Source organism: Anser brachyrhynchus, assembly GCF_964034855.1.
Source record: "Anser brachyrhynchus genome assembly, chromosome: 22".
In the NCBI taxonomy this organism is placed as follows: domain Eukaryota; kingdom Metazoa; phylum Chordata; class Aves; order Anseriformes; family Anatidae; genus Anser; species Anser brachyrhynchus.
The window spans coordinates 1828825-1850975 of NC_137715.1; the positions used below are offsets into that span (position 1 = coordinate 1828825).

Below are 22151 nucleotides of genomic sequence, written 5' to 3' on the forward strand. Positions count from 1 at the left end.
AAGTCTACTAGTGGATTCTGATATTCTAACTTTGCTCAGGGTGGGGTGGGTAATGCTCTGTGCCAAAAGGGAACCTTGTACATGCAAATAGCAAACTCTTATTGGGTTTTGTAATTAAACAAAAGGAAGTGCTTTTTCTGCTGGGGATTTAGGACTGGAAGCAAGCAACCAGACCAGCCTAATGTGGATACGATTTTTTGAAGCTTCACGGGGCAGGAAAGCTATGAAACAGTACCTCCTTACTTCTACTCCCTATCCCCACTGCCCACAAAAATACCTATGTATGAACGCATTCCCCCATGCCACGAGCTGGTTTAATGTCAGTCACTTTTAAAATCAATTCATGCAGAAGCTTCACAGCTGTAGGACATTTACTATTATTGCCACGCTTTTCATTGCCCGTAATTATTATAATTATATGTCACTTTCAATATGGCGCATAATTTCCAATGAGTTGCAGACAAGCATATGAAATTCCTGAACTGCCTTGGAAAAAAAAATGGAGAGAGAAAACGAGAAGAAAAAGTAATGCTTAACAACGCACAGACCTTTCACAACGTTTTTACCAATTTCAGAGTGCTTTTGCTCCCCAATATTCCTTGCAGGTTAGCAAATGGAAAGGAACAGCACCGTAACACAATGCTGTGGTTAAAGAGGACGTGAAACGCTCGGGAACAAGATTGTCCTAAATACAACGTTGTCAACCATTTCCACCGGCTGGACCTTCCTTCCTCTGCCCTTTTTCCTCATTTTCCCCGTTTTTTTCGCTCCCCAGTTACGGTGCGACTGCATCGCTTGTAGCACGCTCAGCGTGCCAGGAAGCTCGACTTCTCCCGGAGCAGTGGCGAAGCCTTCGGAAACAAACACGCACGGCCGCGCTCCCCCGTAGCAGCTTCGCATTGCCCCCCTTCAAATATCAAAGGAGAAGACTGCCTGGCCTAAAAGCGATTTAACGCCTCACCCCTCGCTGCCTCTAAAACTTCCGCAGTGCTGTTACAAAGGAAGAAATAACGGTTTAATAAAGAGAACGAGCGGGGCGAGAAGAGCCACATGGAGAGCGCGGGCGTGCTCGCCGCGGCAGGATCTCCCCTGCTGCTGCGCAGATTTTTGAAGAGGCAAAAAGCGGGGCCGGGGGACCCCGAGCGAGGGCCGGGGCCGGGGCCGGGGCCGGGCCGGGGCCGGGCCGGGGCCCCGCCTGCGCCGCCCCCACGCGGCCGGCAGGTGGCGCGCTCCGCCAAGGTGGGGCGAGCGCGGCGCCGGCGCGCCCGGGGACTCGGGGCGCCGCGCACCGACTTGGGCCTAACGACTCCGCGATCGTCATTATTTGTAACCATAGAGCATGAATTACCTCTTGAGGTCATCAGTGAGAATTTACGACTGGTCAACAAAAGCACGTGATTCCCAAACGCACCCCCACCCTCCCCCCATATTTGGCCGCATACATAGCAAAAACGAAGTACAGTGCATTGCTATAATTCATTAATACATCATAAATCGTCAAGCACAGGGTTATAACGACCACGAGCCACAAATCAAGCCCTCCAAAATAACCCAAATGAGCTCTTACTTTGTAAACTCGTTCTCAGGGCGCTACCCAAATGGCCCCGACTATCAGTTACTAAATTATGGGACCAGCAGTTCCATGAACGGTTCTTACAGAGATTCAAGCACCATGCATTCCAGCTCTTATGGCTACAACTACAATGGGATGGACCTTAGCATCAACCGCTCAGCCTCTTCTAGTCACTTTGGGGCTGTGGGGGAGAGCTCCCGCGGTTTCCCTTCTCCAGCTCAGGAGAGCAGGTTTAGACAGGCGTCTAGCTGCTCCTTATCTTCTCCCGACTCCCTTCCCTGCTCCAACAGCGAGAGCCATGGAGGCAAGCCCGCCCCGTCCCCCTCCGACCAAGCTACTTCTGCCAGCACCAACACAAATTTCACAGAACTAGACGAGACCAGCGCGTCCTCGGGAGCCGACGAGGGCACTCCAATAAGCAGCAGCATCCCCCGAGCGCAGGCAGAGCCCATCGCAACCTCCACCGCAGCAACAGAAGGGCAGGCACCTCAGATATTCCCTTGGATGAGGAAACTTCACATTAGCCATGGTACAGCTACTTCTTTTTCGGTCGTTGTCGTTGTCGTTGTTTATTTTCTCACACCCCGCTTTTTCCCCCCCTTTCCTTTCCCCCCCACTCCCTATTTTCTCTCCTTCCCTTTATTCGGTGGAGACGCTTTGATCAGAAACACAGCTATTTATTGCTTTTTGCATTTCTTGCTCTAATCACGGCTTTAAAGCTGCCTCTGGCGCCTGGAGGGGGGAGATTTTATTTTAGTTTCGTTATTCTTGCCGCGAAATGTGCGCTTGTTTCAAGCTAGTAGCTATATGTATGTGGTGGGAGAAGGTAAAACAAAAATTGAGGGAAGGGGGTGTTCCTTGGGGGGCAGAAGAAAGGAAAGAATTGACCATTAAAATGGCATTATATGCACAGATGGGTCTCTCAGTCCTTTCCTTCTCTGATTTTGCTGGGTGTATTCTTGACAATCTGCTCTTGACAAAACCAAAATTGCGGTGAAATACAGAGCACGGGGAACAGCGAGGACCATCACCACCACCCCCCCCCCACCCTTTATCTTTTTTCTCCCGGAGAAAAGAAAGCAGTATTAAACCAGATGACCCAGCAAGCAGGCACAAAAACACCCAGGCAGGGCGAAAAAAGGCGATTTCAAAATCTCGGTTCTTCATTTAAATTATGAATATTGAGTTGCGGGTGTCAGTTCTGAAGGGACCAAAGGTGGGGGTTTTTACACGTGTCTGGGGGTGTGCGGGAAAGAGAGGGAGACCGGGGGGGAGGGGGGGAGAGGCTCTTATTTTGGGAAAGAGCAGCGTTCCTAATTGCTCGAAGACGGTGAATATTTTGCCTCGGTACTAAAAAATAACCTTAATAGTAAAAATCCTATCAGAAAGACTTGAAACAGAAATCAAAAACCCGTTGTTGTCCGTGTTATTCAGACATGACTGGACCAGACGGTAAGAGGGCAAGGACAGCGTACACTCGCTACCAGACCCTGGAGTTGGAAAAGGAATTCCACTTCAATAGATATCTCACCCGCAGGAGGAGAATAGAGATCGCTCACGCTCTCTGCCTCTCCGAGAGGCAGATCAAAATCTGGTTCCAGAACAGGAGGATGAAATGGAAGAAGGATAATAAACTGAAAAGCATGAGCTTAGCCTCTGCGGGCAGCGCCTTTCAGCCATAAATTATAGAGGAAGAATGTCGAGGAAAGAAGAGGAAAGATTAAATAAATAAGTAAATAAATAAATAAAGCTCAGCAGATCTTAGTTTTGGAGTACTGTACAGTGAGGCACCTTCTTTTCAGCATGTTGTTGCTATTCTAAAACAACGCGTGTGGTACCGTTATCCCAGGACTGAGTTCATGTCGTGTTTTTTTAATTATTATTATTTTTAATTAAATTTTATTTCCAGATGCTCCTCATGCTCTTGTTGTTCTTATAAATGTATGTGTCCGTGCTCTCTTGATGCTTTCTGGAAAGCTAGCATGTTTACGTGAGCCCTTTAAATGTTATAACTTATTTATAAATTGATAACAGATACAATTGTTTATTTGTTGCTTTTTCCCCTTCCTGAGTTTACTGCTTTTTGGGTGAGTTCTTCTCTGCCTAAGCTAAAATCGGGGGTTCCTGCACTACAGTCGCAGAAAGAAAAATAAAACAAACAAAAAAAAAGGAAAAAAAAAAGAAAAAAAAAAGAAAAAAAAAGAGGGGGGAAGGAACAAAAAAAAAAACTCTTGTAACTTTCTGTCATAAAATTGTCCAGTCTGTGTTTTAGTTCAAACTTCAGGCCAGGATTTCTAGTCCCAGGCTAATTCTGAGATGTACTCTTAGACGTGGGTAAACTTCATTATTAAAAAAAATATATAAATGTATAAGATTGGACCAACGATAAAGTGCTCAAATGTTTGTAAATACTAGAAATATTTCTGATGTGACTAATAGACAGTTTGTAGTGGGCAGAGTGAATGCAATGTTATGTGTAAAAATGGCATCCGTCATGTCTAGCTGCCTGTTAGTACTTTGCCAATAAGCTTTTTGTATTTGTTTGTAGCTTTACTTGAAGTCAAATAAACGTTTCTCCTACTCACAAAGGCTCCCAGTTGCACTTTATACCCAACCTCTGAGGCTTGCGCAAGGAGTCCGCAGTACGTGCTAAAGCAGGGACATGCCTGGCATGGAGCTCAGCCTGCCTGGAGATCCCAGCAGGGCTGCAGCCCTCGCCTCTCCTGGGCAGCTCTCGGGGAGCTCGCAGCCCGGCAGCACGAAATGTTCGCTCACACAACGCCATGGCATCGCACGGGAAAGCTTCCGCGGAAAACACAACTTGTCACATTTCTCAGACGCTGCTTCCCTAAAAACAACACAGACACCCCCACCCCACCCCCGCTACAGCACCATATCAGACAAAGTAGTTTAAAATACTTCAAGTTACAGTAACAAGGCATAATTCTTCCCAAGTACATTTACGTGCATTTCAGGATTTGTCAGACATAGATATAGGTATACACACACACAAACATTCTAAAAGCAAGTGGTATTTACATCAGTATATGCGTACACATAAACCTGTGTTCTATGGAATTATATATCTGTGTGTTTGTATAGATATATTTATTATATATATAGTATGTATATATAGAGAGAGAATATTTCTTTGCTGAACTGTAGTCTTTCCTCTACCTCTCGTCCTCGGTTTATTGTGCTTACTGATTTTACATCCTAGTCTCTGGTTCAACACGTAAATAACAGATTACAACTCTGTAACTACTGACACTAAAACGAGTCATTTTCGCTGCATATAATTTAACATCATCAAAGATGGCAAATGTTGCAATTTTGCTACCTAGGGAATCTAACAAGGCGCGAGATACTCCAGTTTAAAGTCGCTCTATTTGGCAAAACGCCACTGACATCTCTACAATATAGCTTAGGCTTTTTGTTCGTAGCAAGTAAAGTTGGATCTTAAAACTTACCAAACTTAATCTCCCACTGTTTAGGTACTTCTTAAGTGATTTTGAGAGGAATGTGAAGTGGACTGTCAGATCCCAAACCATTTGCTCGCCTTCCCTTGATATTTTTTTTTTTTTTACCAATAGCAAACTATACCAAAAGTGGGTATGACATTTAGATGTCAAATGGATAGGGTTTTATCTAGAAGTTAGATCGTAAAAATCGCCCAGACCTCAGACAGATACCCCTCACTGGCTCTCAAAAGTCACGTGAGGTCCATAAAGTTAGTTTTATGGTTTTGGGGAGTTGACAATGTACAATATATTTCACATTCTCTAGAATGTTAAGTGACACTTTAACTGCTTGGTTTGGCTTGTAAGGGGCAGCTATGGGTGAGCACTTTTCCAGATGAGATAAACGCTGCAATTGCAGGGAACATGTTTTGCGGGTCCAGTTTTCAGTCCAGAGAGCCAATAGACTGGAGTCCTGAAAGTAAGTTCTTCTGAAATATTATCTGCTCAAACTATTTTAAAGGGGTTATATGGAAAAACGCTGAGTGGGGAGGAAAGAGGGTCTGCCTCTCTTTCCTAGTTTTATTTCTCACTTTTAGAAGGTCCTAATTCTTATCCTCCTGAGAGCTGAAATTGCATTAGATTTCCATCACAGCTTCGAGGCCCGCCAGTAAATTTTGTGGAACCGGGAGAAATAGAAAATATGTAAAGATTCATTATAATTGCAAGGCGAACTCCATCGTATCTTTGCCGGGGGACGTGTACTTCAGACAAAGTTTGTTTTTGTCCTTCGCCAAGTAAAAGAGGATCTTGCTTGTTTATTGGAGGTGATTTGGTGTGTTTTATAATGCTCGCAAGTAGACACAAATCTGGTCTATGCTTTTGCATTTCAATTAGCTGTATTATGTCTGTGCTCTTCAGGTTGTTAGCACATTTTGATTTTAATTCTTTTAATCTGCTTGCCAACGAAATTTGGGCACTTCTTTTTGCTTTCGGCCTGTGTCGAGACCGATTTATTCCCCCTTCCACCTGAGCTTTTCTTTTTCTTCTTTCTTTTTTTTTTCTTGGGTTTCGTTTTTTTTTTTTTTTTCCAATAATATGAACACACATTTCCGCAGTTCGTTTCTACCATATGGAGACACTGAATGACCGATGTTATGTCTCCAGTCTGTCTCGAAGTGCTACAAAAAAATAATCAGAGAGGCTGCATTTTGCGTACGGACCCTCTCTGTATGTCACAGGCTTGCTTCTCTCTCTGAAAGTGACATCGTTATGGAAAAGGCAGGCAGCAGCCTTTTTCTTTGGAAAAACAAACAAGTTAGCGGGGAAGGACAGAAGAGCAGAGCCAGCCATCGCTCGGAGCTTAGGTAAAAAAGGCAAAGGGCTGTGATGGGCTCTGGTTCCCCCTGCTACATAGGTAGGGGCGCTCAGGTGGCCCTCGTGCTAGCCCGCGGCTCCGGCCAAAGGCCAGAGCTCCGCAGTCGTGCAGAGGGAGCAAAATAGAGCAAAAACCTGGAGGGGTTTCTTTTTGAAACCCAAAACACCACATCTGCAGAAGAGGTGAGGGACAACACCTGAACCAACTCACATCTATCCCCCTCCTCGTTACTTTAAAAAAAAAAAAAAAGTTCAAAGCAGGGGTACAGAGGTGGGGGGGGGGGGGAGGGAGACTCTAGAATTTGGAGCATTCACAGGCTTTTTTTTTTTTTCCTCTTTAGCGGGGATTTTTACGGTAAGACAACATTTGGTGGACACATGTCCGTCTCTTTTACACAAAGCAGAATGTCCCCCTTTCGCACACTTTGTAGATTGCTTTTCCTTCCTCGGGCTGTTTTCCCTGTCCTGCTCCATGTGTCTCCTGTATCTTCGCTATCATCATTTGAACTTCTGGCTTTTTCCTGGCCAGTTAGAGGGTGGCCAGCACAATCCTGAGTGAGTCTGCTTGAAAACGTGTAAACTTAAATGCAAAAGCTGGAAATTCAAAGAAGGGAAGCAGGATGCAGAAAACCTTTCCTATTCAGCAGTCTGGGGTTTATTCTGAACTGCCTCTCCTTAACGTCTGTGCAAGCTGGATGCCTCTTTTTCAGTTGATAATAAAGATATTTTATGAGATCCTAGTGATTTTCCAGTGAATGGTCTTTAAATGTGAATTTAGCCACACAGACATGACAGGCTACAGACATTTTGTCTACATGGCATTAGAAACACTTGGAAGAAAAGGTTCACTGTGGTAAGTGTGTTATTGTTTGGGGATTAGACCAAGTGGTGGGCCTAGTAATTCTTAAACCTTCTGATCTGTACTGGTAACTAGAAATAATTTTGACTAATTCATATGAAAACTAGTGATTTTGGCAGGAAAAGTGACACACCTCCTCCCCTTAATATATATCTGAAAATGTAACCATACATTCAATGCACACGTACTCACAAACACTGTGTTTCCAAAATTCATCCATCCATGTATCCATATAACTGTCCATCCATCCACATCTCCCTTATGCATCATATGCATTAAAGTCCAATGCCCACCTCTCCACTCAAAGGATTTGTCTCTTATATAGTCGCAAGCAAACTTTCCTTCCAAATCCAGTCCAGATGACACTAGGAACAATGTTTTTCTCTCAAGTATCACCATTTCTAATCACCTGGTGCATAAAACATGTTATTTCAAGGGAAAAAACAGACCAAGATAGCCAGACCAAAGGGAATTTGAAATGCAGTTTAGCTACAGGACATTGCAGCAAGGAGGAGATGCCTGTATGGGTCACAACGTGTAATGCCAGCAGCAATCCTATGCCACTCCCTTCATTTTAGCTGCCTGAACACAGGGATGGCACCAGGCCTACGTTGCAGCAAAAGACTTGGATTTTATTGCTGGCATAGCAATATCATCCTCCCTCTCCTTCCCATTACTCACATGAAATGTTGTTCTCTCTGTTCATGAGCTCTGCTTTCTACCTGCATCATGTAGCATACTTTTTTTTTTTTTTTTTTAACAAGATGGGGTGTTTGTGTGTGTCTATGTCTGTTAAACTCCAGCTTCTTGTGACGCATGGGGAAGTATAACTGGCTACCATTTTACAGCCTGGAAGGAATCACAGACTTAGCACAGGCTTCCCCCCATCTTTTAAAGAAAGAAAAAAAAAATCTCCCTGTTGCTGGTGAAAAGGAAGTATAAGGAAGATAAACAGGAAAAAGGAGCTCTGACCGTGCAGGTAGGCGGAGATTTTCCTTTGTATCGTTTCTCTCACATTAATGGCATACATCAGACTTTGGACAATTACTTCTTCTGTAGCTGTAGAAGAAAGAATAAATACAAAATGCCTTAATACAGGGTATATAACTATGGAGGATATCTTGGAAATCGCTACTGCTTAGGAAAGAAAATAGACTTTCTTTTTTAAAACCTGCAGTCGTGGAGATCTTCCTATGATTACTCTGTGTGTTCATTGGGAAAACCTCTAATTTACCACCATTCCAAAACTGAGTCCGATGGTGGCCTGGGTAGATTGGGTCTGTTGGCATCAAATGTGCAAAGTCTCCCAAAGCCTTGAGGAGCCTCCTCATCAGCTCACCTGTGCCACAGCAGCTTGGGAGTCTGGCTTATTAAAAATGGATACAACCATGTTCACATTTGCCTCTTTTTTTTTTTTTCTTTTTTTCTCTGACATGTCTCTTTAGCCTTTCTTCTTCCCTGGAGGTTTCCTATTTCATTTAGTAAACAGTGTCTAAGCTTCTCTAATTCTTTGGGGGGTGGGGGGAAGCCAAACCCCAAAGCAGTAATTTCTCACCCAAGAGCCACCACCGGCTCTGCAGACTGAAAGAGCCAAGCTGAACATCTGTATTAATTACAAAGTCGTTTACTTTTGGGGCATGCACAGGCTGTGCTCTGTCCCCCAGGGCCTTGTGCCAGGGCAAGTGAGGGACCCTAATGCCCAGGCTGTTGCTGAGGGGCAGCTGTGCTCAGGAACGAAAAAGATGAAATTTCACCTGTAAAACACCCATTTTATTCCCAGGTTTGTTCTGCAATAAATGGGGGAAAATGTGTTTGTGTGTTTGTGAGTGGCACAGGGAGGCTTGGCGAGCACTTTGATGTAAAAGCCAGCTCAATATTACAATGCCATTGTCAGGCCATCTTGAATGTCATGGTTTATTTGTTTTTATTACTTTTTGTTTTATTACTTAAAATATTTGTTACTTTCAGGCCTTCTTTGTTCTCTGTGTATGGCAGGACACAAAATAAAATTCACTTACACCCAGGTTTTAAAAATTCAAACAAGAAACCATGCAGGTCAAATTAAAAGCAAAACCAAAACAAAGAAACCCCACCAAAAACAAACTTTGCCAAGGTAACCTAGTTACAGATGTGTATGATGTCTTATTTTATTCAACAAAAAGTGATTAAAATCTGTTAAAGGATTTAATTAAGAGAATTAAATGAAAAGGAAGGGGCACAAATGAGTTGGAAAAAAGCGAAGCTATTCTAAACGATTAAATCGCCATTTTAACAGTATAATGGGGTTTGCATACTGAAAGGAGAAATCAGAGCTCATATCTCATCAATAATTCATAGGCAAGAGGGATCATTCCGAGGTCAGCAGACTTGTACAGCCCCAGCTCCTCTCTCGGAGGAGAGGGTGAACATCGGATCACAACACAACACTTCTTGCTCGCACAGACCCCGGGGTCTGCTGGGTCACCTTTTTAAGGAAAACATGAGCTCCACGGCTTTTTCTCTCTCTTCTTTCTTTTTCTTTCTTTCTTTCTTTCTTTCTTTCTTTCTTTCTTTCTTTCTTTCTTTCTTTCTTTCTTTCTTTCTTTCTTTCTTTCTTTCTTTCTTTCTTTCTTTCTTTCTCTTTTCTTTCTTTCTTTCTTTCTTTCTTTCTTTCTTTCTTTCTTTCTTTCTTTCTTTCTTTCTTTCTTTCTTTCTTTCTTTCTTTCTTTCTTTCTTTCTCTTTCTTTCTTTCTTTCTTTCTTTCTTTCTTTCTTTCTTTCTTTCTTTCTTTCTTTCTTTTCTTTATCTTTCTTTCTCTTTCTTTCTTTCTTTCTTTCTTTCTTTCTTTCTTTCTTTCTTTCTTTCTTTCTTTCTTTCTTTCTTTTCTTCCTTTCTTTCTTTCTCTCTCTCTCTCTCTTTCTCTCTCTTTCTCTCTCTCTCTTTCTCTCTTTTTCTCTCTATTTCTTTCTTCTGCCTCACCCTCTCCCCCTCCCTCACTCTCTCAATTTGCCAAGTCCCACTGCCCGTGTGTGGTGGTGACTCACAGCAAGAGGAGGAGAGCTGAAGAAGGAATGGATGTGGTTCATATTGCTCCAATACAGACACACAACTATAACGTGGTGATTATGTTTTTGAGAAGCTAAAGGGATCTCCTTTACTATTCCCTCTCCCCCCCTCCCAGTCCCACCCCCAGCTTCCCCCCCCCTTTTGCCACAGAGATGAAGGTTGGAAGGCTGTGGTTCCTTATTTGCCTTAGTGGGGATGTGCTGGCGGCAGGGTCTAGAAATTGCACTGTTCGGGCTGTAATTCTTGTATTTCATTCTATTTAAAGTCATTGAAACTACTCCATTCTACACACATGCCATTACCTCCCCAGGAAGGGAAAGACAGTTCTTTCCCTCCAGGTCCGCTTCCCAAACCCCTTTCTCTCCCCCGCTGCTAAATTTCAGTCTGAGAAATTGTCCTTTATTTCCCCCTCTTGATAAAGGTCTTTCTGCAATCAGGGAACACGAAGAGGACTTCTATGGGGTTTGGCTCCTCCTTTGGGAGTCTCTTTCCATTCCTAGAATGGATTTAAGAATGAAATTTTCTTTCAGGCCGTGGCTATTTCGGTATCTGAGCTGATTTCCCCCACATTTTCTGTCCTGAACTTAAATAAATGATATTTGGAAAGAGGCTGATAACTTAACTTGAGAGGTGTCCACCCAGCGTAGTTTTCCCGTGTTCTGTTACCCTAAATAGCTTTAAAAAGAAACTATTTTGACAGCGAGCGTTGAAAGAATAAGACTTGTATGAGGCTTTTTTTCCCTTTGATTTATCTCTTTTTAACATGTGTACGTATGTGTACGTATATATATATATACACATACATATATACCCTTCAAGTCAAAACAAATTACCGCGTTAGGATTTGTGAAGAGGAGGTTTGCTCGGTGGCAAATCACGGGTCTGTTTAGGCAGGGATGTTCTGCACAACCGGCGCGGGTGGGAGCCCAGGGACCGAGCAGAGCGGGGCGAAAGGCCAACCCGGGACGGCGGATTTGGAGCAAGCGCCTCGCCTGTAACGTCCTCAAGCAGCCAGCAGAGCTCGCTTCAGACCAAGTTCACTGCCAGGAGGGCCGAGGCCGGATCGGGGCTTGCTCGGCGCCACCGGGCCGGGCCGGGCCGGGCCGGGCCGGGCCAGGCCGGGAGCGGCAGCGCCGCCGCCTCCCGCCGGCCTCTGGCTCCCTTCGGGCGGCCACGGCGCTGCTCGTCCCCGAGAGCTCCGGTGCTCCAAAAATAATCACGGCAGCACCCCCCTTCTTTCCCCCCAAACCAAACCAAAACGAAACAAAACAAAACCATCCAGGCTATTTACTGCAGTAACAACTCACCTAGCTGAAATGCCAAATGCGAGAAAAACAATTCAAAGTGAGGTGAATCCAGTTGTGGCTAAGGGGATATTTTTTTCTCCTGCTCTTCTAAAAAAAAGGGGGGGGGGGGGGAGGAAGGAGAATTCCAGCTGTTTAAGGCAGCACTGGGTGATCTGGAGATAAAGATCTAATGTTTGCAGAACTCTGAAATTATTTAATATTTGTTCCCCCCGGAAAGAGAATTCACGAAACAAAATAAATAAAACAGGGAAATCGGTGGGCCATTAGTTTGTAGAGACGTATAAGTTAACTCTGGTCTTGGGGGTCTTGTACAGCATTATAGCTCGAGGGGTCAAAAAGTTGAGGGTCAAAAGTTTACACTGTGCGTGACTCAGTCTTGTGTATAACCCAGATAGACTGATGTCAGTGTGAAAAAAAAAAAAAGAAAAAGAAAAAAAAAAGAAAATAAAGAAAGAAAGAAAGCGGGGAGGGGGGCGAGGTGGGAGGAAGAGTCTCTGCTTATGGGCAGAGATGGGAGAATATGATAGCGAGGTAGGAGAGACCTTCAGCTGCAAGCTGGAGAGGCAGGAAAGAGGTCTGCAGGGTTTGGGGTGGGATGTTGATAGAAAATAAGGTAGATTGATTTGGGTCTCCCGTGAGGAAACGTCAAGCGTCTTCCTAGTATTTTTCTAAGATAACCCCTGAAACGCTATTTGGAGTCAAATTAACAGAATATAAGGGGAAATGCATTTATTAAATCCAATTACGTGGAGGTCCCTATAGGATATTAACGCGAGCAGTTAAAAAATAATTTTCATTCCAGAGTCAATTTTGTTTGGAGAGGCCTTAAATTATACAGAAAAAAAAAGTCTGACACGTTTGGTGAAAATGTGTTCTAACATTTTTCCTTGGAAGCATTTCCAAAATACTTGGAAAGGTGCCTGTCTACCTCCTCCCCCGGGCTTCCAAGACCAAGAGCCACACATTTTTTAATATGTAGTCGGTATGAGTGCAATGCTCATGGAAAAAAAAGAAAAAAGAAAAAGAAAAAAAAGAAATAACATAAAGAAAAAAAATACTTTACTGTTTGGATTTCTACCTTAATCGCATGAAATCTATAGTAATTATATATAGGCGAAATCAGTGGACTGATGACTTAAAATGTTCAACGAATGTATTAAAGTCTCTTTCAATTTCGTCACTTGGTCCAGTTAAAGTAGCTAATTTTGTTTTGCAGCACACTTTCTGTCGGAATTTGAATGAAATGTTTTATATTTCTTCCTGGAAATGTGACTCCACTCTGGTCATTACAACAGTTTAACGAACTGATATAATAAATATTTCCCTTGGCATTTCAAAGTTATTTCTACACTGCCAGACTTCGAACCTTCCAAACTCTAAATATTATTTGCACTGGGACCGGTCTTTTCAATAGCTTCTTAAGCAAACAGTCGAAGCAAGGCAAACTCTTCTGGAAAAAAAAAAAAAAAAAAAAAAAGCCCTGCAAATTTGCTTCCCCCCCACACCCCCTTGGCTTTTAAATATTTTCAGTGACTAAATACTTAAAACAAGGGTCATTTTTCTTGGAAGAGAAAGGGAGAATATTAGAGCCCTGGGAAAGGCGTTCTGGAAAATTCATTTGCTTTCCCGATGCCGATATATTCATAGAGTAGGTGAAATTCGAGAGAACGTAAAGCGTTTTGTTTCGCGTGATAAGGCTCGGGTTTAATTAATTGCCATGAATTTGCTTGGTATTTATAAAATATCACTATATAAGGGCTACCGTTTAGTTGCAACTTGGGTAATCCATCTCTTCGCCCTTGTAATTACTATACTTATCTCTCTAGAACAGTCATTTCTACTTCAGGTTTATAGAACAGGTAATGGATAGTAAAAGCCATTTGTTTTCGGAATATTAAAACAAGCAGGTATAATTTCACGGCAATAAAAATCACCTCCCAACTTTCCTTGTAATATTCACTCCTACATCATAACGTTTAACTTTCAATTTAGGAATACGAGTCTGCGTGTTCTTTTGAAGTGGGTTCGTTTGGAGGGACGTAAAGAGAGAGCGCGAGGGAAGGAGGGGAGTAGAGAGGGAGGAAATTAAAGGTATCGTTTTCAAGAATATTTCTAATTTATCTCCTTTGCTCTGGACAGACTCGGTCTGGCCCGGGGGTGAGGGTCTCTAAGTGCCAGACAGGCGCTGCAAACACAATTCAGATTGAGTTTTCTTTCTTTTTTTTTTTCTTTTTTTTTTTTTCCTTCCCTGCCAGACAATCAGCTGAATGTGCTTTTAAATCCCGATTTACTTTTCAAATGACCTCTTTATCACGGTGAGAAACGCGGGGTTGGAACTGGCGGTGTAAATGCGGAGATAAACGGTGAACTGCCCCCAGCCCCTCGCCGAGGAGCCCCACTCCCCGCGCACACGGCGTTAACCCCCGTCCCTTCACGACTTTTAAATGTTGCACACCATTAGTGAAATCACAATCATAATTAGTAACAACGAAGCGGCGTTAGTAATAGAAAGATACACGAGGCTGACTGGGAAACACGCACGGCTTAAATGTTGGTGCTCCCGTCGCGAGGCAGGTGTGGGCTGATTCCCCCTCACCCTGCTCGGCGCACCGCGCACCCCGGCTGCGGGATGCGAAAAGTCGGGCGCTAGGGAAGCTCCTCGGGAGAGAGACCGGCGTAAGGCACGAAGCCGCGGGCTGCGCTCCCCGGGGGGGGGGGGGGGGGGCAACTGGCAACTGGCTCTGCGGGGGGAACAGAAGCCGAAAAATACCTAAACGCAGCCCGAGCCAGAAGACGCGGGCAGCGCGGAGAGGGGAGCGCGGAGCCGGGCGCGGAGCGGCGCGGGGCTGGGCCGGGCCGGGCTGCGCTGCGCGGGGGCGCGGAGCGGCGCGGGGTGAAGCGCGGGTCAGTGCGGCTCTCGGCGGCCGCCGCGCCGCGGACACGCCTCGCTGTTTAACAAAGACTGACAAACTATGAGATTAATACCAAAACTTGCGGGTTTCCCACCCCAAAATGCTCAGAGGGCCTCCTGGCGCTGCCAGGAGCAGTTCCGCTCGCCTGCGGGGACAATGGTGGTGTATAGTGGGGGCGGGGGGAGGGGGCACCAACAAACCCGACCGAAAAAAAAAAAAAAAAGAAGAAGAAGAGAGAGAGATATTAGTGTTCTTATCGAGAAATAATCTCATTGAAAAGGCAACACGGGGGAGAGAGACCAGAATAGCCCAGGCTGGACCGGGTCGGGGTTCTGGGGTGGGGGGGCGAGGTTTTAGGGGATTTCGGTCTGATTCCGCCTGCAAAGCCTTACCAACTTTTGAGGGAGCGTCCTAACCCCCTCGGGGATTACTCAGAGGAAAGACCCCACGTTTGGCCAAGGTAGGTACCGCCGGCGGCGTTACACCTGGGCGGTGCGGCCGGGCTGGGAGCGGGGTCCGCACCCACCGGGGGGCAACTCCCGCTTAGTGCCCCCTCTTCGGGGGTAGAGGAAGGAGAGGCGACAAAAGAGCCGCTCAGCTGCAGGAGTGCATTTGTAAGGAGCGGGAGCGGTTTAATAACCCCCTGCGCTGGCAGGTGCCTTCGGGAGGCTTTTGGGGAGGGCTGGGGGTCTCCCCCCGCCTCCTTTGTGGGGTAGCAGGTCGGGGGGGGGGGGGGGGGGCTGGGGAACACCACCAGCCCCCCCGGCTGAGTCTGCTTTGAAATGGTAAAGAGCCCAGGCGAAATCTGCCGTGAGAAACTTCCGCAACGTGGGGCGGTTTCGCGGTGAAAGGGAGAAAGGTGTGCGGGGGGGCGAGGGGTGTCTTTTTAGTTTTGGATCACAAGCGGCGAGTGTGAGATTTCTTGGAGGTGTGTGGGGAGAAGATTTCTGGTAGACGCTAGGGGTGCTGGTTTGCTAGCGCCAAACCCATTTTGTCATGGGAAAGGAAAATTAAAACGGATTATTTTTTTTTTGGAAGAGTGTGGGAGGGGGTTAAAATATGGAAAAGGCCTAGTTATTTCTATTCAGGCTCCTATCCGCGGTTAGGAGATCGCTACGGTACTGGCTGCAAGGAAATAAAATAAAATAAATCAGAGAGGAATTGGAAATGATGAATAAAATTTAAGAGAAAAGGAACTCTAATGGGATTTGTTCTATAGAATTGTTTTATGGCAACCATCTACGAGTTCTACAAGCATATTTGATTTGGCTTCTTACTTTTAAGACAGGTTTTAGAGCGGAAGGTAAATTTTAGAGTTGCTACCTGCTCCCCAGCAAAGTGTATGTGCTGGTGTGTTCGAGGAGGTTGGAAACTCTCAGTGTTGCACAAAAATCAATTTTCTCTGCTTCTTTTGAACGAAACTTGTTTTGTTTGCGTGTGTGGGTGTGTGTGTGAAATGGTTTGGGATTGTCCCATGTAAGTTTGTACTTAGTTCTTAAAATATGGGTTCGTTTATCTGGGAATTATACGTTTTATCAAGAAAACCGATTATTCACCTTAAAGTACCTGAAAAATATTAGGGCATCATGTGTCCCATAAATACTACGGGACACTGATTCTTGGTCGTAATTGGGTTTTTGAAAAAATGGGGGTATTTTTGAAATATATTTCAGATATTTTTCGTAGTGGTAGTTTGTGTGAGAAACGCAGCGTTTCTCCGATAGTATCTCTATGGCATTTAACTGCAATTAATTCGGGCGATAGTTGACTAAAAATGTGCTTTCCCTTTTGAAATAAGAAAAAAATATTAAAAAGGGGGAGCATGCTATACCTTTAATCTCTTCGGCAACTGTAATTTTAAACGAAATCTCAACATGATGCTACCCTCATTAGTTCCGAATGAAGCTTCATTACCTAGACAGTATGAATATTTTATTGCTTTATATCCTTTTTCGGAAATGAAGTGCCTTTGATCTTTTTCTCGGGTTGTAAAAAGAATTGCCTGCCATTAAAAAAAAAAAAAACTGTCGTCCCATCTGCCTTTACATTCTGTATTTCTTTTCATCCGTTTCTTTCTTTCCTTTTTGTGTGTGTGTGTGTGTGTGTATAATCTATCCGCACACGCACACAACCCAAAACCTTGTTTGACCTTCAAGAACGAAAAATGGATGAAATCTTTGTACTGAGTATCAGAGAATAATTACGAGGGTATCTGGGCTGAGGGGGACGGAGCTATGGCATTTAAATTTTAAAGTACGATTATTTGTATTCGAGACTCATTGTGTGTCCATACTTACATAGTCCAAGATATTATTTTTTTAGCAAAGCGGTAAATCAGTGCATAAGATACAGATGAGAAGGCAGAAAAGTTCTAGATTTTCTGATCTAGTATCAGCTATTCGGATAGTGAGTTAATGCTTCAATTAATTGTCTTTCCTCTGAAGAGTGAATCTTTTAACCATCTTTATCTATAGATTAATTCTTGATCTCTCGAGTTACAAAACTTTAACCTTCCTCCCTCCCCCCTTCCCCGGAAGATAATTATGACAGTAGGCGAAGTAGAAGATCTCTGACCAAAGAGGATTCATCTGTCTTCTATATGTACCCTGTAGATCCGAATTTGTGTAAAGGAAGTTGGGTCACAAATTCGTATCTAGGGGAATATGTAGTTGACACAAACACTACAGGTCACAATCCCAGAAGGCATTAAAAAAAAAAAGCTACCCACACCCCCAGAGCACTAAATAAAAGGGTGAAAACAAGGTCTTAACCAGAAAGTGGTTTTATGGCTGAAAATAAATACTTTGGATTTGACCTTAGCTCAACTCCAGAGCTCCTATGATAAACTTTATCATCACTTCCAGATCAAATCTGAGTTGCAAAGGCAGAAGGGGGTGGCGGGGGGAGAGCTGGGGCGTTATTACTGCGATTTGAGCTACGAGATTCCCACTACTGCTTTAGTTTGTGTAATCTCAGAACTGACGCCGAATAACAAACAAACAAACAAAACCTACTGCTATCCTTCCTGCTGCTTGTGACGAGCTTATTGCGTGTTTCAGATTTAAACACGAAATTGAGGATTTAGGGGCGGCTTTTGAAAGGCTGCTGATTTGCTCTGTCCTTTAACGCGTCTTTATTACAAGAAGGGCAAGGCGAAGATGCATTAGGACTTAGGTTAGTTGTCTTTTGTAATTGTTCATCAAGTCCTTGATTTCTTGCTTGGAGAACGGGCTCCTTTTCCATCGGTGCGTGGGAAACAGTCAATCTTATACCAGAGCTAAATGTGATTTAGGAGAGTGGGTACTCCGAATTAGCTGATGAATTTCCTATCGATTCCAAACAAGCCCTATTCATCTCTGCCAGGCTCGGGGCGCAATGTCCCTTCCCGCATCACCTTAGCAAGGAATGAGATGCAAGCACCACCCGGAGGGACCGCCATGGATCATGTGCTGGGGCAGCGATTGTGAGCGGCAGCCCCCAAACACTTGAAAATACTTTTGCCCTCTCTCTCTCTCTTTTTTTTTTTTCTTTTGGGGTAATTTTTTTTGTTTGTTTTCCACCCCCTTCCCCCGGCCACCCCCGCCCCGAGCCAGGACACACCCCCGAGGGGTGTGGGCCGGGGGGGTCGGTTCTCGCCCGCGGGGCGCTGCCGAGTCCGGGGCCGGCGGGGGCCGGCGGGGCCCGGCGGCGCCGGGGCCGGGGCCGGGGCAGCCGGAGGGGAGCGGGCGCCCCCGGCCGCCTCCCCGGGGATGCTCCGGGCCCCGGGAGAGCCCGTGCTGGGCAGATTTCCTTATCCGGGGATCGCAGGCCACATCGCCATTGGCCCGTGCTGTCACATGGACTCCAACTTTGTTCACTTGACAGTAAGTAGGAGGGTTTCACGAAACAGGAAAACGAGTAAAGGGGGGGACAGGAATAAATTTTAGGATATATATATATATATTTTGCGTGTGTGCAATTCTAAGAAATTAATGGCCATGAGCTCGTTTTTGATCAACTCCAACTATGTGGACCCCAAGTTCCCACCCTGTGAAGAGTATTCCCACAGCGATTACCTTCCCAATCACTCGCCGGAATATTACAGCAGCCAGAGGCGAGAGAGCACTTTCCAACATGAAGCGATGTACCAGCCGCGGTCAGCCTGCAACGAGCAGCTCTACTCGTCCTGTCAGAGCTCCGGCCACCAAGCAGCGGTGTTATCCCCCCGGGGTCATGTCCATCCTCCTGCCGGACTGCAGAGCCACCTCTCTGAGCCAAACCATCCCTGCGAGCCGGTCACCCCCAGCCCACCACCCTCCTGCAGCCAAAACTCTCTGAACCAAAGCCCTTCCAATTCCTCTTGCAAAGAGCCGGTAGTTTACCCCTGGATGAAAAAAGTCCATGTAAGCACGGGTAAGTGAACTAAAGTGGCTTTGCTTTATACTAAGTAGCACCTCAAAGTCTTGTAGAAATCTTATTGCACCAGTTGTAAAATAACCATTCGTGGAGATTTACGATCGCCTGTTTGCAGAGCGGTATAATTACATCCTCCATAAATTTTTATTGCTCTGCTTGGCCATGTGCCTTTGAAGTCTCTGTTACCATCCTCCTCCAATTTCTTACAGGCTACTTTTTTATGGCTGTTGAATCTTCATAAGTTAAGTTTTATGTTTTCGTAATTTGTATTTAAGTAGCGGGTTGAGTAAACTTTTACTATTTTCCCTTCCTTTTATTTCTTTTTTTTTTCTTTGTGTGAATGTGAGCGCTCGTGTGCGATATTTAATAAAAAGGAGCGTGTGTGCTTGTCTGTGTGCATGTGTGTAGGGGAAAACTTGAAAGATTTGGGGATAATAGAGTGATGCTCAAGTAGTGGTGTGTATATATGAGTGTATACACATGTAGAGGGCATGGAAAATGTGTCTAGGGGACCTTATAAAAACGTTTAGACAGGAATACACGTCAAGCAACGAGGATGGAGGTGGAGATTTGGAGATAGGCTCTGGGTATATTTTTAAGTTCGCGGTGCTGCTTTTTTTTTTTTTTTGAGTATTTCCCCCGACAAAAGAATATGCAATGCTTTTTTTTTTTTGGGGGGGGGGGGAGGGAAGGGGGGGGAAGGAAACATTAAAGGAACAGCTCAGTAATTCTTCTGCTCTTTTTTTTTTTTTCCCCTCCTTTGTGTTTGTTCAGTAAACCCCAATTATTCAGGAGGGGAACCGAAACGCTCCCGCACAGCCTACACCAGGCAGCAAGTCCTGGAGCTGGAGAAGGAATTTCACTATAACCGCTATCTCACCCGGAGACGGAGGGTCGAGATCGCCCACTCCCTCTGCCTCTCCGAGCGCCAGATCAAAATCTGGTTCCAGAACAGGAGGATGAAATGGAAAAAAGATCACAAGTTACCAAATACCAAGATCAGGTCTAACCCTTCCACCTCCTCCGCAAGCCTGCAGATCCCACAAGGAGGTTCTCAAGTCCGATCCAGTGGACCAGCCACCAGCCTATAACTATTCGTTGTATGGATGGAGTGTGTGCTTGTGGGTGTGAGTTTGTGTGTGTGTGTAGGGAACACATGATATTCTTTTTTAATGCTACAAGAAGCGAGGGAAGGAAGGGTGCTCTTTATTTATAGGGGGAACAGAGAGAGACTCAGCTACAACAAAGCAGAGCCGTGCTGTTGGGCACCTCTTCCATTAGAAGGAGGCTGCAGATAGTAGTTTTCAGATTTGGCTAAGATGGATCCTTGTTTCATCTTTAATCACGCCAAGCTCTGCCCCATTTGTCATGTTTACTCTCCCGTACAAAGGATGGACCTTATGTCTGCTATTACCTCGACAACCAGCGTTCACTTTAATAAATGAGGCTCAGTTTCTTCAAGACGAACTGGACCTCCCCCCCCCCCCCCCCCGTCTTTTTTCCTCCTTTTTCTCTTTTTTTCTTTTTTCGCCTACCAGCCACAGTAATCGAAAGTTTCTATCCAGACATCGCAAAGCGGCGGCGGTTTTAGCACAGCTCTGCGGTTGATCGAAGCCCCAAAGCCGCAGCCGCAGCAGCACCAGCCGGCTGCTCCGCGCCTTCCACTGACCGCGGGCAGCTCCCGGCCGTGGTGCAGCGCGGGGGCAGGGGGCTGAAAAAACGCAAAAATAGGTCAAGTGGGTGGTAGACAAAAAAAACCACACGAGAACGGCCACTTATATAGGACACCCCCCCCCCCCGCCGCCATTTTTTGAGTCCAGCAAGTTAATTACTTCACTTGTAAGACTTGGGGGGGGGGGGGAGGAGAGGCAGAGGGGGAAGCAAGGTATGGAGTTTTGAAACTTGGTGATAAGCAGTGGCACCTGAATCCAGCCCCGCAGCCCCGGATGATGGGGAGAGGAGGGTTTCCTGCGGGGGAAAGAGCCCCTCTCCCATTCTCTAGCCCATTTTCGTACTGAGAATGTGAACTACAGACAGAGCGGTGAGGGGTCGCCTCTCTTCGGGTGAGCAATGGGGGATACAGGGGTTCTGGTGAGGACTCCGCTGCCATCCTGCCCTGCCCGCCTGGCCGCCTCGATTACCTCCTTTTGTCCTTCGTGATGTCCAGATTAAGTGTAAATAGAAGAGAAAAGCCAAAAAAAAAACCACAAAAAAAAAAAACAACACAAAAAAACCACGCAATTGAAAATAAATTTTTTTCATTGTGAATCTGATCCTGTGTGTTTTTTGGGGGGGATCTTTTCGTTTTGGTTAGGAAAAAAAAAGCTATTTAAAAAATTAATTTGAAAACACATTATTGTTTTTACAGGGATTTCTGTTGTCAGTGCACAGCCTCAACTCCCTAATGAAAACAAAAGATGTTTGACTATAGGGTATATCAGCCTTAAGTACTGCTAAGACTTACATATTATGATTTATTTGTTCTAAGCATATATTAATATGCTCTTCCCAAACTGGTCTCAGACAAAACAGAGGTAGTCATTAGCGCTTTGCTTTGCTGTAAGGAATGGATGTAGCGTTGTATCTCTCTAGAGAGAATTCTTAATTAAAAAAAAAAAAAAACCTCCTTCTCCAAGGTAGTTAATGCATTAATGAGTCTAATTTTTGCACAGATGTTTCTCGGTGTTTGCAGGTTTTCTGTGTATTTTTATATTACAAAGGAGCTGGCTCCTGCGATAGCTCATAGCCTGACAAGCAAATAGATAATCAAGAAGACAAATGGCTTCTTTTGTGAGCCACAGCTCTTGTATTAATTTTCATTTTCTTTCTCATAGAAAGTATCGAAAATACTGTTCAGGACGAAATAACATTCCAGTTGTAACTTACAAAAAAAAAAAAAAAAGACTATTGTGAGCAGGGGGATCCGCAGGAGGAGGAAAGCCTCCACACCAGCTGAAGAAAATAATTATTTTCCTATACTTGCCTATAAAAAAATTACTTTGTTTACAGAATTCCTCCCTTCCCCCTCTCTTCAATCAGGACCGGAATATTCCCCTGCATTATTCAGAAATAAAGGCAGGATTTGAAATATTTGAAGACAGAGTGTGTTTACGTGCTGTTCTTTTATTTGTAGTAAGTCACGACCACCTTGCAAATAAAGTGCCCACAAAAATAGCCCTTCCCCCACCTCAAACAAAGGACCGTTATATTTGTCTTTCTATTGAA

The 22151-nt window shown here is 44.8% G+C and overlaps 3 protein-coding genes across 10 annotated transcripts in view; all 3 read left to right on the forward strand.

Moving 5' to 3' along the window:
* HOXB3 (homeobox B3) overlaps nt 1-22151 on the forward strand; it is a 53867-nt gene that overhangs the window by 10420 nt on the left and 21296 nt on the right. For 6 of the 8 annotated variants that reach the window (XM_080564682.1, XM_080564684.1, XM_080564685.1 and 3 more), the window contains exon 1: nt 4311-5512. The exons of the other annotated variants lie outside the window; for them this stretch is intronic. The gene's annotated coding sequence lies outside the window, so the exon portion shown is untranslated. Of the gene's footprint in view, nt 1-4310; nt 5513-22151 lie in introns of those variants that run through there. 8 annotated transcript variants of the gene reach the window in all.
* HOXB5 (homeobox B5) lies at nt 1286-4161 on the forward strand. Its single transcript, XM_080564691.1, has 2 exons — nt 1286-2102; nt 3008-4161. The coding sequence occupies exons 1-2, from the start codon at nt 1556-1558 to the stop codon at nt 3253-3255; spliced, it is 795 nt and encodes a 264-aa protein (XP_080420817.1). The 5' UTR covers nt 1286-1555; the 3' UTR covers nt 3256-4161.
* Nucleotides 18355-21194, forward strand: HOXB4 (homeobox B4). Its single transcript, XM_080564693.1, has 2 exons — nt 18355-18923; nt 19701-21194. The coding sequence occupies exons 1-2, from the start codon at nt 18503-18505 to the stop codon at nt 20015-20017; spliced, it is 738 nt and encodes a 245-aa protein (XP_080420819.1). The 5' UTR covers nt 18355-18502; the 3' UTR covers nt 20018-21194.